Raw genomic sequence first — 15,099 nt, 5'->3', positions numbered from 1 at the left:
ATATTATATATACATATAAAATTAGGCATATAATATTTTATTGTACTTTCTTTCGACTACCCACATGTTGGAGAGCTCCAAAAAGGTTAGTTAAGGGAGTGAATCTGTAGTTTATAGGGGAGTGGATATCTACATTTAGCTTTAAGAATGAGTAGACGTTATGGGATTGTAGTTCTGACGTAGTTTGAAATCAATACTTGTATCGTGTTAGGGAGTTAAAGATCAATTCTTTTATCTTATTAGGAGAGGGGTCTAGTTGTGGAAATATAGCTGTTGTATTATGGAATGTAACTGCTTTGTGATTAGAGAGTAGAGCTATGATTGAGGGATGAATTTATAATCAAAGGAATGGAGGAATGGTATTCAAATCTACGATATTATTTCAGTTTTAACGACGAAAACGTAGATTTTGAATTTGAGCAGATATGTGCAATGTAATTACCTTGACCTTACTATGCTGTTACCGTTATTAATATACTGTATTGTATTTGTAATTAATACTGTAATTATAGAAGTATGAAACGTCACTGGAAGCGAAGATGTTGCAGGTATACCGGTGTATCAAAATCTGATATCACTATGGTATTATGTAAAAATAGATTGTTGTGTGTCACAAAGTGAGATCTTTTATCTGTATATTTTTTTTGGTTTCATTACTTATTTGATCATGCCATTTATTTTACCATAGACCAGATACACAGAGTACGATCCTTAATGTAATTAACAACAATCCGTTTTGTTTCAGAAAGATATGTTTTTTTTTTTATTAAACAAAAACTCTCCGTAGGCATATTTCAATTTCTTTTGTTATATTTTTGTATATTTAAATAATTTATTGGCTTTTCAATTTACCTAATTATTTAGTACTTCAAAATTAGAAATTTAATATGTTATTAGATATATTTTAGGATTTGAGCTCTGTATTTTCGTTGTATCTTTAAGAAACGTGAATAATATTTTTGTTCCAATAATATGTAAAAGTGTAAAGTACATTAGGCAGTAAAATACGTAGGATTAGATTGAACTTTAGTAGAGACATGTGTACTTAAATAAAACACATTTTATTATTACCCCCTTTTCAGATTCTGACTTTAACAATAAATTTTCTCAAGAGGAAAGAATGCTTTGTTTGGAACTCTGGGACCAGCCAGGCAGTAAGGTGATTTTACCTGCAAGAACAGTTTGTAGACTACTTCCGTCGCTATAACAGCATTATTTGACTTCTTTACTGACGCAATTAAACACAGTACAAAATTGTGATAAACAGCCGTTTGCTTAAAATTATTTTATATTATAATTTTGAATCAATTCAATTAATCTTTTTCTTTTTCATTTTTTAATTAATTTTTTTTTAACTGCATAAAACAGAGCAAGACCCAACGCTTTTACGGTTTCTACATTAAATTTGACACTCGGCGTAATGAATCTGCTTGAAATAGCGCGGTATAAATGTTTATGATATAGATATAGATATGTTATTGACAATTTTTGAAATATTTTTTAACCGACTGTGTGTTTAGACAATGAATTTGGATTTGTTGGAATTATTCAGGTAAAATTAAGAAAATTGCCAAAAAAGTTAGTAGGAATGTTTTGAAAATGGTCATTGGAAGGGTTTTTTTGCGTGTGATTTTTACAATATTATTCATATTATACTAGAATAAGTAAATATGAAATGTAAATATAAATATTACTATAGAATATGATATAGAGTTTGCTTACTATATATTTAGGAAAGGTAAAATAATACAATGTATTTTCTGTATACTTGTTTTTATTGTTTCAGATTTCTAGGAGGTGTCAAGTATTATCGATGACAAATAAATGTTGCCTTTACGTCATACTCTCAAATATGGCGGAGGAAAGTTCTTTGGATACAATAGAGGAAAACATAAATATCGTGCAAAATAAAGTAAATTTTAAACTTACATTTTTTTTACGTTTCTCTATTATCAGTTTATCATGGTATGCCGGTGTATTCTAGCCAACGCTATGATCCGGTGGCATATGATCCATCAGGAAATTAAAAACAATTTTAGGAAAACACATCGATATTTTTCTTTTTTTATTTTCAGTTTGTCGACAAAGAAGCAACAAATTATGTTGAACATGGTTGACAAGGAAATGCTAAAGTTAATTAAAACAAAACTGTCGCCAAAGGATGTGCTTAACCACAAAAATACAATAATATAAACAATGAAACAAAATTAAAAAGTGAACAAATTTGTCCTCACACATGCACAGATTGTCACACTAAGAATATTTAACCTACCTCTGAGCAGTAAATTGTTTACAATAAAATCAAAACATATAATAATAATAATAATTATTATTATTATTATTATTATTATTATTATTACTATTATCATTAGGCCTATTATTATAATACTGTACATTCTTCAAAAATTAAAAAAGGATTGATATAAAGTACATTAAAACATACGCCACATGATATATTTATTTTAAACTGTATGATAGGCCAATATTTAGAAAATACCTCATGAAATCCTACCAATTATAATATTTTATATAATATTTCATCGAATTGCAGTGAGTTTAAGTAGTTGATTAGTTTCAATAATAAGTTTAACATGATTTACATTGAAATGCATGTGTACATCTCAATCTGTTAATGCTAATCAAGGGCAAATCATTTATGTAGTCAAATGTTGGCGAATTTTAAGTTGATTACGACATACCTACTGTGGTTATATATTAATATAGCCTCAATTAAGACTTTCAGGCACTTCATATTCATTCCAAGTTCCCACATTATGTAATTTCAAATAGTTATTGATCTTTTTTCGCTTACAGCTTAATTCTTTATCTATATAATGATGATCATACTTAGTGTTACAAATATTTATAATAATAATAATAATAATAATAATAATAATTACAATAATAATAATAATAATATTAATAATAATTATCAATATTATTGATGTTGTTCATATTAATGATAACAATAATACGTTAATAAAAATAATAATAATAATAATAATAATAATAATAATATTGATAAGAATAATAATTATTATTATTTTTATTATAATAATTTTATCATCATCATCGTTGTCATAATAATAATAATAATAATATAAGTCAATCGTGACGTCATCACTGTAAGTTCCAATGTTATTTGCCTATTTTGCCTATTTTTCTATTAGTCGACGCTTGGCTTGATTTTGTTAGGTTCGTGTGCAAAAAAATCATATTTTTTTCGTCACCGCGAAGATATCGCGCACCGCGATAAAAATTGAAATGTAATTGAAAATTACTTTCGTAAAACAAGGTTAATTAGAACCTAAAGAAAGTTACTTTAAATCCAATATTAAGTATGAACAACTAAGCAATTCCTTGAATCAATGAACCCTGATAAACTAAACAAACTAAACGTTTAATAGGAACGAAATTAGATGTAGGCCTATAGCCAGGCAGCAGGCCGCCGAGGCCTCCTCCTACTACTACAATTCTAGGTCGTATAGCTTACCGTAGTTACGAATTCATCCCAAGATGTTTACCTGTCTGCACCGAAAAATGTTTATTTCTTTGACGAATGTGAACAATTATAAAACAAGTTCTTCGGTTAGTTATTCTTCCAACGTATCCGTACAGACTGCTGATGTGTAGTTAACGCGTAGGCCTACTTGCAGTAGCACAGATCAGCATACCTACAAAATATAAATAGGGGGCCTACGCACACAGTATACTGATCATATCACTATAGCAACCAATGACTGGTACAACACAGTTGGTTATGAAAACTAACATTAAAAGACAGCGATTGACTAATATAAAGCAATTAGTAGAGCATGCATCGTACACTACATGGAAAACTATTATATTTAAGTTATATTTAATGCATTCAAATATGTCCTTCGGGCCTTGCAGGCCCTCAGGAAATTTTTTTCAAGCATTAAATCTAACCTTCGTATAATAATTTCCCTATATAGTGAACTATGCGGAGCTCTACTAATTGCTTATTAGTTAGTATTATTATTAGTATTATTAGTCTATTGTCTTTGTCATTACAGGCTCCGGACATGTCTGTAGTCATCGTAGGTACTCATGCAGATATGATGTTGAATGCTGATAAGAGGAAAGAGTGGTTAAATTCTGTGGAAGATATTTTGAAAAACCGTAAAGCGAAACACGAACAGAAACTAAATGAAGAACTTCAGCACTTCGGGTATGAATTTATTAATATTACTTCGAATCAATACAGTTTACTTCATTATTATTTTTTATATCGTTGTGTCTTGGTAAAATTATTTTAGCGGACCGTCACCTTTCAGTGGTAGCATCTATTATAAATAAATAGAAAGTGTCGTTTAATGTCAATTTTTTTTAAACAACCACACAAATTCTATACATTCCTCCAGCTATTCCTTTATATTTTCTTCAAAAAAAAAGAAGCAATAATAGACAACATACAAAGACGTACATAATGGAATAAAGATGATCATCATCTACATCATCATCATAATTATCATCAACATCATCATCATCATCATCACTTATATCACCATCATCATTATCACCATCATCATATTCATCACCATCATTATAAATCAGCAGCAGCACCATCATAATCACTATCAGCCTCATGTTCATCATCATGATCACATATCAACTCGGTTGGGCTGTTTTGACCATGTAACAAAACATTTTTAATACTGCGCGCCTAGCCTGTAAGAAAGGCAGACGTGAATAGATTGAGCGCACTGCTGCACTGCGCAGTTTTTTTTTTTAAGATTTCATTATCCTAAAAGGGTGTATAAAAATGCAATTTTTAAAACTATTAATCATTAGTGAAAACTGTTAAAAATACATTCCAAATCGATGCATAACACAGTAGAAATACGATCGATATGTCCACTATCAGGCATATTCATTTAATGCATTTTAGTTTTTGATACACCATGTACAATAATAATAATAATAATAATAATAATAATAATAATAATAATAATAATAATAATAATAATAATAATAATAATAATAATGTAGTTTTATATAGCGCGATATCCATCAAACAAAAGATGCTCAGGGCGTTTGATATGTGGACTAGGAACTCGATCAAAGACTTTCTTCGCCCCTAAGTTTCCCTTTGTGCCTGTGCTACCCGGTAACCCGGTACCAGCAACTCTCGTCGACCACCACTGGGGCTGACCATATTTTCTTCAGTTTAGAAAATGGAACGCTCCAATTTCCTTGGCCGCGGTTGTGAGCCTGCGCAGATTTTCTTTTTGAAAACCTTTTAAAGAATGGAAAAATAACTGAAGAAAATTGCATACAATCGGATAAATTTGTATATATAATCACAAGAAAATTTTATTTCTGTTGCCGCTTCAACCTAAGCAATCGGATTAGTGTAGGCAAAGTTATGACGTTTTAAAGAAAAGACTTCTCATAAGCCAGCTCAAATCCCACTGAAACGCACTAATATCGCCTATTTTTGTGATTCAACCCAAAATTAACGGCGCGAAATATTTGGGGAAAAAAAAAGAAATTGTTTGCAATAGCTATAATTATTTATAAACTTCTATAAACCGTTTCAAGCTAATTTATCACCAATTTATCCGACCTCTAGTTTTTGGGTTACGGTTTTTGTAGTATAAACAGGCTATAGTTTTGAAGAAGCGCTAATGGTAAAGATATATGGTGGTTTTCACGGTCGCGCGTTTGCAGTTAAGTGGACCAAACAGATTGATATGTTATAATCATCATCTTTATCATCATCATCACCATAAATACTATCATGATTAGTATTATTGATGAAATGTTATGTCGTTTTGTTTGGATGAGACACCTGTGTTGATTAATGATGTATTTAAGGCACAATACTAAAAGCAAGATAATTCCTTTTGTAGTTCAGTACTTAGCTGTAAGTCGACGTTTAAATAAACAGTAAGCACAAACACGAGATTTCTTGCACATTAAAGAAAACAAATACTAATAAAACTTGTCCTCAATATGAGGTCACGTCTTACAAACAATGAGATGAGTAGAAACTTATCGCTAGAATCTTCTTTATATATGCGTTTCCTTGAGCGTATTAAAAGTTCTATGTGATCAGTCATATCTAACTAATCTATTTTTAATGATTCGCTATTAATTCTATTTGCATTTTCTTTTGATATAGTGCGGCTCTCATATCTACATTTTCACAAAATAACATTCCTTTACTAGTGATAATTTGATTTATTCTAATCTTTATATATTTTGTAAAAAAGAGTTAAAAAATGTTTACGCATTGCACAAATCAATAGTTTCTCTAGTTATGGTTAAACGCTTAGGCGGTCACCTTGCCCAAGTAAATTTGAGAGGCAAACACTCACTTCGTAAAACCAACCTAAGCTAGTACATGCCTTCTCCATGTAACAGAGACAGCTATGACTGTCCCGCTTAATTTCCAATCATTTTTAATAGAAAATAATCATTTTTTACCCCAAATTATTTAGATTTACCAGCTTCCCTGGATTTAAATTTTAGTTTATATTACATGAAATGTGTCCACTCTTATAAAGTAAAGGAGTCCACATGCGGAAAATTTGTATGTAGACTATGCCCAGAATTTAAATAGTATAAATAGAATAATATGGTCATTTTAAAAATAAAGACCCATTTTACGAGTAAATGGAACTATTGTGGTCTCTAATAATGAATCCATTACCACGTAAATTAAGGTAGACCCATCATTTAAATTTAGCCATATACCTATTTTACGCATAAATATTTAAGTTGGACAAATAAAACAAATACATTTTTTTTTTAATTTTGAAAAAAAAAAATGTAAAACCGGAGGTTATAAACAAAATATTGTATTTATTAATTGTGAAAAAGAAAATTTAATTTGTAATGATGAAAACAAAATTTGTTATTTGTGGTGGCTTTGCTACAAAAGAAAAAAAGAAATAGTGAAAAAGTGGACCCTGCACATGATGAATATAAACTGAAAATGTACTTTTTTAATTACATTTTTAATAAAATGGATCCACTTTAAACCTGCTTCTATATCCGGCAGGGTACTGACAACTGACATAGGTAGACATTTTCACCACTGTACAAAACATACCGTAGGCCATCAACTATGAATTACAATCTAATGATTAAGTTTACAACTGCATTTTCAACCATTTATTATTACAGATTAGAAATACCATACTCATTGGTGACTAACAAAATTTGCCGACAGAGGGCCCTAACCAAGAATACTACAGCCTTGGTCAGGGTCTCAGAATAAAGAAAAAATCCCTGGTATCACGGGGAGAGTTTGTTTATGGCTTATGGCCCAAATTGTGCATTTAGACCACAATGTTAGGGATTGGTAATCGTTAATATAGGCCAATTATTATGTTTTGTCTAACAAACTTGGCGTGGCGTCGGACTACGGAGGTCTAGTCAAAGATAATAAATAGCAGAAGATAGAGCAGCTTCCCAATATAGAGGAACATCCGTTCCAAAGGTATTGTGGGTACATGGAGAGCAATTTTACCCCATCCGCGCGGCGGCGCTATATAGAAATAATAAACAGCAATAAAGGCGCCGCTCTGGTTCATTTGTTTCCTGTAGTTCTCCACTTAGTAAAATGGTCAAATTTTACCCCATTCGCGGGAGGGCGGATGTTCCATCAATTTCAATGTAAATACGTGGAACAGCTCATTCTTCTGCTTTTGAAGTTCTTTGGTATAGTCCCGCCCAATGGGAGCGGGGTGGGGGGATGTTTCCTCACCTCCGGTTGGTGCCACCACTAGACATACTCATCAGGCACTTATTGAAGGCTCAAATTTTGAGCTATTTCTAATCTGTATTTGTAAATTACGCCCGCTTTATTGAAACTTTAATCTTAACTAGTTATATCAACAATGAAACTCAAGATTCACTTGATTGCTTCACCAAATATATACAAATGTGACTCATATTTCTGAAACGTCATAACTTGCATAACGTCTTAGTAACCAAACAGAAGTGAAATTAAAGGCGATGACTTTTTTTTTGTTTATGTTAATAGGTATTTTTGTTCTCTCTGACCATTACGACATTAGAAGACGAGATGTTTTATTTGATCAAATTTGCATAACAAAACATAATTTCCTTCTCGACGAATTTTGTGTTTTCACAGGCAGCTTGAAAACAAGAAGTCAGTAAAGTTAGCAACGTGTCACCAGAAATTGTCTAGTTTACTGCAGTCTCGAAGCAACTTCAAAACGAGCATTGTCTGCACAAGTATAATTACAGGAAAGGTAGGCCAACAACAACTAATCGTTTTACCAAGTGCGCCACATAGAAACGAGTCGTGTTTTTAGTTACCGTCACGAGCTGCTTCATGTGTGGTTTAGTTCGATTATTTATTGCTAATTCAAACTAGCAAATCCACGAGATAAATCATACAAATAGATATTAATAGTTCTATTAGGGAGGATAGAAAATACGGAAAATGATTTTAGAGTAGCAGTTTTTTTTTTCAGGAGCCATCTTTCCTCTAATTGGCTGAATCATTCAATAATTCATTAGCTCAGTAATTCAATCTTTAGTTTCTTTATTTTTGTTTTAAGTTAGTTTAAAGTTCTTTTTTTTTAATGTGACAAATTGTTATGTACATATGGGCATAGTGATGTCGTGTTATACCCAAATATGAATATATATCACTGGGCTGGTTGTCCCCGGGACATTCACCCCCCCCCCCTAATGATGTGTATAAGAGACAGCCCTATATATCCCCAGACATTTTCCCCCTGTGTGACATTAACTCCCCTGGTTTTTCTACCCCTTAGACAATTCCCCCTCCCCAACTTTCGATATATCACATGTGGATGTAGGCTGGGTGTCCCCGGGACATCCCCCCTAACAAATACCCCAATAAATATTCCCCAAACATTTTCCCCCTGTGTTTTTCCCCTGTGACATTTTTTCTACCCCTTAGACAATTTCCGCCTCCCCCCCCCACTCTTCCCGACATTACCTTAACATTCGTTCAATGAAACAAGATTTTAAATACGAAGAATAGATCTGCGTCAAAATTTACATCATCTATTTTATTAAACTTTATTAAACCAAGTGCGCAAGTAACAACAATATGAATTTGTCATTTAAATTTAATATAGACCGGACCATGCGGCGTCTTCGGCGGTTTTAATTACTGTGTTCTTCTAGTGTAGTTGAGTCTCATGTCATCGTGTTGATGACGTCAATGATGAGATTGCCAACCCCCCCCCCCCCGCGACACCTACCCCTGCTTTCGTTGGTGGATAGAATGATGTTCTTCTTGAAAAGACTCTTGGCTCCGTGTCTAGCACCTTCACGTTTTTCGTGTCGAAGTGCCCTTTACTACGTTCTACATGGTTTCTTATGGCAGATTCAGAACTGGCAGCTTCAGACTTTCTGAAAGCCTATTTTTTTCAAGTTTACGACCAGACTCGCCAATATAGAGAGCGTCACAGTTCTTTACACAGGATGCTGTATACCACACCTGACTGTTTTTCCAATACAGTTCTGTCCTTAGGTGCTACCAGGGCCCTTCTAAGTGTGTTCGAATGTATAAAAGACGTGCTAATCCCGGCAGAAGCAAAGGCTCTTCTAAGCTTTTCTGAAAAACTCCCGACGTATGAAAGCGTGGTGAAAATGTTCATACTTGTATTATTTTGTTTGTCCCTAGGTCCACTTCTGTTTTCTTAGATCACGTACCAAAGACAACTCATTCTCCATAACCACAGTTATGTAATGCTTCCTGTAAATGAGAGGTCTCCTAATTTAATTCAAGTTTTTTTTTATTTGTTTGTACAGTTAGTAAATTTCAAGTGACAAATGTATCATTAAGTATTATTGAATTGTCATTTTAATAATAACTGCATCTTATATTGTTTTCATTATAGGGACTCGACGAGCTTCGAAGAGTGCTAATCACAGCGGCGTTAAATAGTGACATATACCCACATATGAATAAAAGTGTCGACGAATCAACGAGTAAATTCTACAACGAAATCCATACTTTAAAGAAACAAGGAGATGTATTAATAACTTTAGAGAAATTTAAAAACCTTGCAGAATCATGTGACATACAAAACGCTAGTGAGATACAGAAAGTTTTAAATTTCCTATGCGAAAGGGTATGTATATGAACGGTGATATTTACATAACGATTACTTCGGTGACCTAGTTATAATTATTTACATGGAATTGAAAACTGCCTCCTTGAATCAATTTTCTAACTCAAATGTAATCCATACCCTGATTTGCCATTTTTGTTTTTAAGTAATTTTGGCTGATAGAGCACATGATATATATAATATGTATACAGTATATCTATTTAGTATTGGAAAATATTTAGAGAGGGTGGCTCTAACATCAATCCTGACTGGAAGGGGCTGGGGCGAATGCAGGGGGTGTAGACGGTGCGATCGCAGCTCCCCCCCCCTCTAAAATGTATTATGAAAATAATTGTATTATATTGTTGACATGCATTTATTGGTAAGCTTTTTAAAATATGAGAGTGCAAATTCCAGGCACTCATAGGTCCATATTCTCAAACTTTGACAACTCAACCTCAACAATGTTGGGGCTGAGGTGGTTTGGACTCTCAATCACCCATAGGCGCAGATCGTGGAGGCAGGGGACAGTCCCTTCCTTACATATTTTCAAGGGGGTTTTCCCCTCACTGTTCGTCCGCAATGCATTTTCATAAATCAAGCAGATGCCTGAAAATTGTTGAAATAAACTACATAAAATTTATGTAGTTTAATTTAATGACCTAGGTTTTAACACAAGAGAGCTGTACAGCCAGAGTACATCTTATTTTATAACAACATACCGGTATCTCCGCCACAAACATCAAATTACCTGTATCACACGACTCGAGTGCGTGTGCCTTTATTATAATTTGAGAGTATGAGAAAAGTCGTGCAAAGGAAAGATTGATTTTCGGCATATGAAATAGGTAAAGTTAAGTAAATACATAAAAGACAATTACCGTAAGTTGTATGTTCTATGGTACATCACAGCGATTAATTAGATCGATGATGAAGAATTTTACTATATATACGAATCTCACATCCGGCAACCTAGAGGCACTATTTCCCAAAATTTTACCACCTCAGTTCCAACTATGGTGGACTCACAGTTTAGACGTAGGTAAAGTAAATACATCGAAGACAATTTTTAGAATTTTTATTTTCTATAGTGCCATACATCAAACATATTTAGATCTCTATGGTTGCCAAAAAGATCATGAGAAATTGTAGGCGCTTCATTTTGACTATATAATCGTGATATGATGATGATGATGAATTTTACTACATAAAATTGTAATTTTCGACCATCTACAGGTACTATTTCCACGGAATATCCCCACCTTTCAAAACGGATCCGTGCCCTTGCACGCACCCCTTACTGCCAAATCCTGCATCCGCCCCAGAGAGGCCTTTAAAAAAATCATTAAAATTGCAAGAAAAAAATAATAATCCATAGTTAAAATCATTAAAACTTTAAGAACAACCAATTGCATTCAAAAACAAGGATCAACAGTTAAGAAAAAATAAATTTAATATAAAATATATTTATACTTTAGGGCGTAGTGTCTTATGCTGTAGAATGTCTTCCGAGCACCAGTGACCCGTCTCTCTTGCTGTCGAGTGCCACTGACTCATCTTCCCTTCAATCGAATAATAGCGACTTGACTGCTCTACCATCTATTATTTGTATACATCCAGCCGCCATCCAAGATATTCTGTACTCAATTCATTTGGAGGACTGCAGAAAGGCATTCAAATTTGAAACAAAACGGTTCTGGCCCAAAGGTGTTGTTAACAAAAAACCGGACGCTCTTATTCTGGTGAGGGCAATTGAAGAGATTCCTACAAAGGGAATCATACGAGAAAGTCTGTTTCCTTTGATGCTACAGGTAAAATATTGTTATTAGAGTTGAATAGTTTGGTGGTTCACATGCTGGCCTTAATGCCTGTCCAGACTATGTGGTCGTGATGACATCACATCACGCCAATATATAGTCGTAGGAATAGGAGTATTTCGGTGTGAATTACACCACGGATAACCCTCTAGGTCCAAAGACTTGTTTCCAGTTGGGTCTTTCTGGTGTGGGCAGTACACCGGGAGACAATCCCCTACTCTTTTCCTAAGAGTGAACTTCTTTAAAGCTTTTTTTCCACTAGGCGTATTTATTGGTGCGAATCCAAAGCGTCGGTTCATACACATGCGCATTCACATTTCTACGCGCAACCAATCAGAGTTCAGAAAGGTACAGAAGATTTTGATTCACGAGAATAAATTCTTCTAGTGGAAAACTGCAGGCTTAACGGGCACAGGGGCCATTTTTCATAAGGGATCAACGACTTTAACCGTCTCATCCGAAAGACGGTGCGCTATTATAACTTGTATTTCAGCAGACCAGCTGAAAAACAAGGAGAGCAGCGATGGAAATCGAACCGGGGACCTAGGGATCTCCTTGGTTCAGCGTACACACAGTGGCTACCACCAGTTTAACCGACAGAGATAAGCTGCCTCACCATCATGACCATATATGCACATCGTGCCTATATATGGGCATACAACATTTTTTGTCAAAAAAAAAATAGGCCTAATCTGTCTTTGTGTTGAAGTGATTGCTACTTAGAATAGTTTTTCAGATCATTGAAGCTGAATAAATTAATAAAAATTAAACAACTAAATATAATATGAGTAATAAATATCATTGATATAGAAGAAATTTCTTTGTTTGTGTGCAATAATACATTGCGATGTGGATTTTGTGAATTTATTTTGTGTTCTGGTATTACACCAGCATTATGATTGGAAGTCCGCTGAATTAAACGTGCAACAATTTATTCTAACCTAACATTCACAACTAAAATTAATAATTTCGTATATTTTGTTGACTTATGTATTTCAGAAACTCAACCTGACCGAAGATCAGATCTTGGTGCTTGTAAGATATTTAGTCACACTTGGAATTATTATTAGGAAAGAAGCCCTTGATATGAATGACGAGTTTCATTGCCTGCAATTGCCTCTATTTCCCGCCCTTTCTACCCAGCAACAGTACTACATTACTTGGATGGACCAGTTACCAGATATCGAACCAGTAAGGTCTTGGTTTTTGAATTGTTTTATGACTTCGTTAATATACTCTATTCAAAATTGTCTTGTGACGATAGTCACACCAGTCGACACTGATTATTTTGTGGAACCTCAAATAATAACAGAATATATATTTTTTTTCACAATCTATGAGTTTGACTGGACTAAACAAATTCTAAGTTTAAATATGCATACACTTCAGGATTACGATATAATAGAGGTTATGCTACTTTGAATGATTAAATTGGCCTAAAATATATGAATATATTTTATTTACTGTCTAAAGTGATAAATTAATAAAGAATACTTTATTAAATACATTTTACACTTCCATATTTAGATATAGCATTATTTAGGTTGATGGTCAATGGTCATATATTTATATAGCGCCTTCCACAGAAAACCGTCTCAAGGCGCTTTTGAAGCCACAAGAAACAAAGACATAAGAACGCGAAAGGTGGGGGGGGGTGCGCACCCCCGATTTTGCGATATCGTCGCCATCACTACCGTGTACACGCAGGTACCTCGGCGTCAGTTTTCTGGGCTCTGGTATCTTCCACCAAGGAGAAGCCTATCGGCTCCCCTACCGTGCACTGCTAAGTTGGCGGCGCTACCTCAAGTAAGGAGGTGCTACTTGTCAGCGGAAAAAAATTATTTACATAAGTTTCATTTAAAGGAAAACAAACAGGCTATAAATCTTTTATTTTTCGCACTAAAGTTGGATAATTATTTATATGGTTATATAATAATTTTAACCGATAATATATATAATGAGAGATTGTATATAAATTACATTGTGTTATTATATATACGCAAGCCGTTTCTCATAATTAGTTTTGTGACTATGCTTTGATCGTTCGCACTAATTAATGTCAGATATAAATTTATTAGTTATAAATTCATACCATTTCACACAAACATCAACATTTATTAAATCAAGCTGAATTTGAAAGCTAATCTGACGTTGATATATTTAACGAGAATTATGCCATCGGCTACGCTACTACAAAGTATTCACGTTTCTGAAAAACGTAACTAACGTGAAGTACCGGTACCGACTTTTGGCTGTTCATTTCATTTCAACTTTTTTTTTTCGTCATCGCAGAGGCTTAACTGGACTGAGGCACCATTTGAAGGAGATTTACAAGTGATCCTACAATACGAATTTCCTTTCGGTGTCCCGGATGGATTTAGCGAGAGGCTGGTGTCGGTTTGCAATCATACGTGTTTTAGAGGGCGCTACAAACATCACTGGCAACATGGATTACTTGCAAAAAATAGTCAGGTATGCATAATAATCATAGGTCTTGATTCGATGTCGAATTATAAAACGTGTAGGCTCGATACCCCGAGGCTTGACGCTAATCTGATGATTAGCGTCCGAAATAATTTACAAACATGTAAAATGTAATAATCTTTCATTTATCATTATTATAATTATATTTTTTGGTACAATTATAGCCGCCTTAGATATCTTTGCGTTCTTCCTTCTTCTTGTAACTTACTGTTAAACATTTTAAACAATAACATGTATTTAATTTATTTTAATATTATTATTAGGTCTGGATTAGCCCGGGCCTTAATACGATTAACACTTTCCAACCTTATAATCGATTTTATATAGCCGGATTTATGTTTACACCTAGGCGAGGCCTACTATACCTAACGACAGGTACGCTTTCTCCTTTAAGGGGTCGTTCACAATTATCAACATTTTCACAAGTATAAAAACAGTACCCTTTTTCGGTACCCCTCCCTCCCCTCTGAATTGTACAAAAATGTTAATTTTGCAAAACCATTTTTCATTTTCTATGTACGTGGTTGCTTAAAAATGAATATTATATCCATGGTTACATTATAATTTTACAATTATTTTACATATTGTATCTTGTTTTGAATGCATTGTTATGCATATGTTGAAATTGAAAAGACGGGATCTCCGAAGATATACTTTTTTTAAATAAGAAATGTTTACGAAAAGAGAGAATGTCTAAACCGTTTTGA

The 15,099-nt window shown here is 33.7% G+C and overlaps 1 protein-coding gene across 1 annotated transcript in view; it reads left to right on the top strand.

Annotated features, from left to right (window-relative positions):
• LOC117111874 overlaps nucleotides 1–15,099 on the top strand; it is a 46,560-nt gene that overhangs the window by 10,017 nt on the left and 21,444 nt on the right. The window contains exons 3-10 of the mRNA XM_033254891.1: nucleotides 1,083–1,159; nucleotides 1,787–1,912; nucleotides 4,038–4,192; nucleotides 8,129–8,249; nucleotides 9,879–10,112; nucleotides 11,570–11,902; nucleotides 12,908–13,099; nucleotides 14,201–14,380. Of these exons, the coding sequence (XP_033110782.1) occupies nucleotides 1,083–1,159; nucleotides 1,787–1,912; nucleotides 4,038–4,192; nucleotides 8,129–8,249; nucleotides 9,879–10,112; nucleotides 11,570–11,902; nucleotides 12,908–13,099; nucleotides 14,201–14,380 (1,418 nt within the window). The remainder of the gene's footprint in view (nucleotides 1–1,082; nucleotides 1,160–1,786; nucleotides 1,913–4,037; nucleotides 4,193–8,128; nucleotides 8,250–9,878; nucleotides 10,113–11,569; nucleotides 11,903–12,907; nucleotides 13,100–14,200; nucleotides 14,381–15,099) is intronic.

Source organism: Anneissia japonica, unplaced genomic scaffold (genome assembly GCF_011630105.1).
Source record: "Anneissia japonica isolate Jap-2015-1 unplaced genomic scaffold, ASM1163010v1 scaffold881_len296186_cov127, whole genome shotgun sequence".
NCBI lineage: Eukaryota > Metazoa > Echinodermata > Crinoidea > Comatulida > Comatulidae > Anneissia > Anneissia japonica.
Note: the sequence above shows the minus strand (reverse complement) of the source record. Positions and strands in the feature narration are given on the sequence as shown.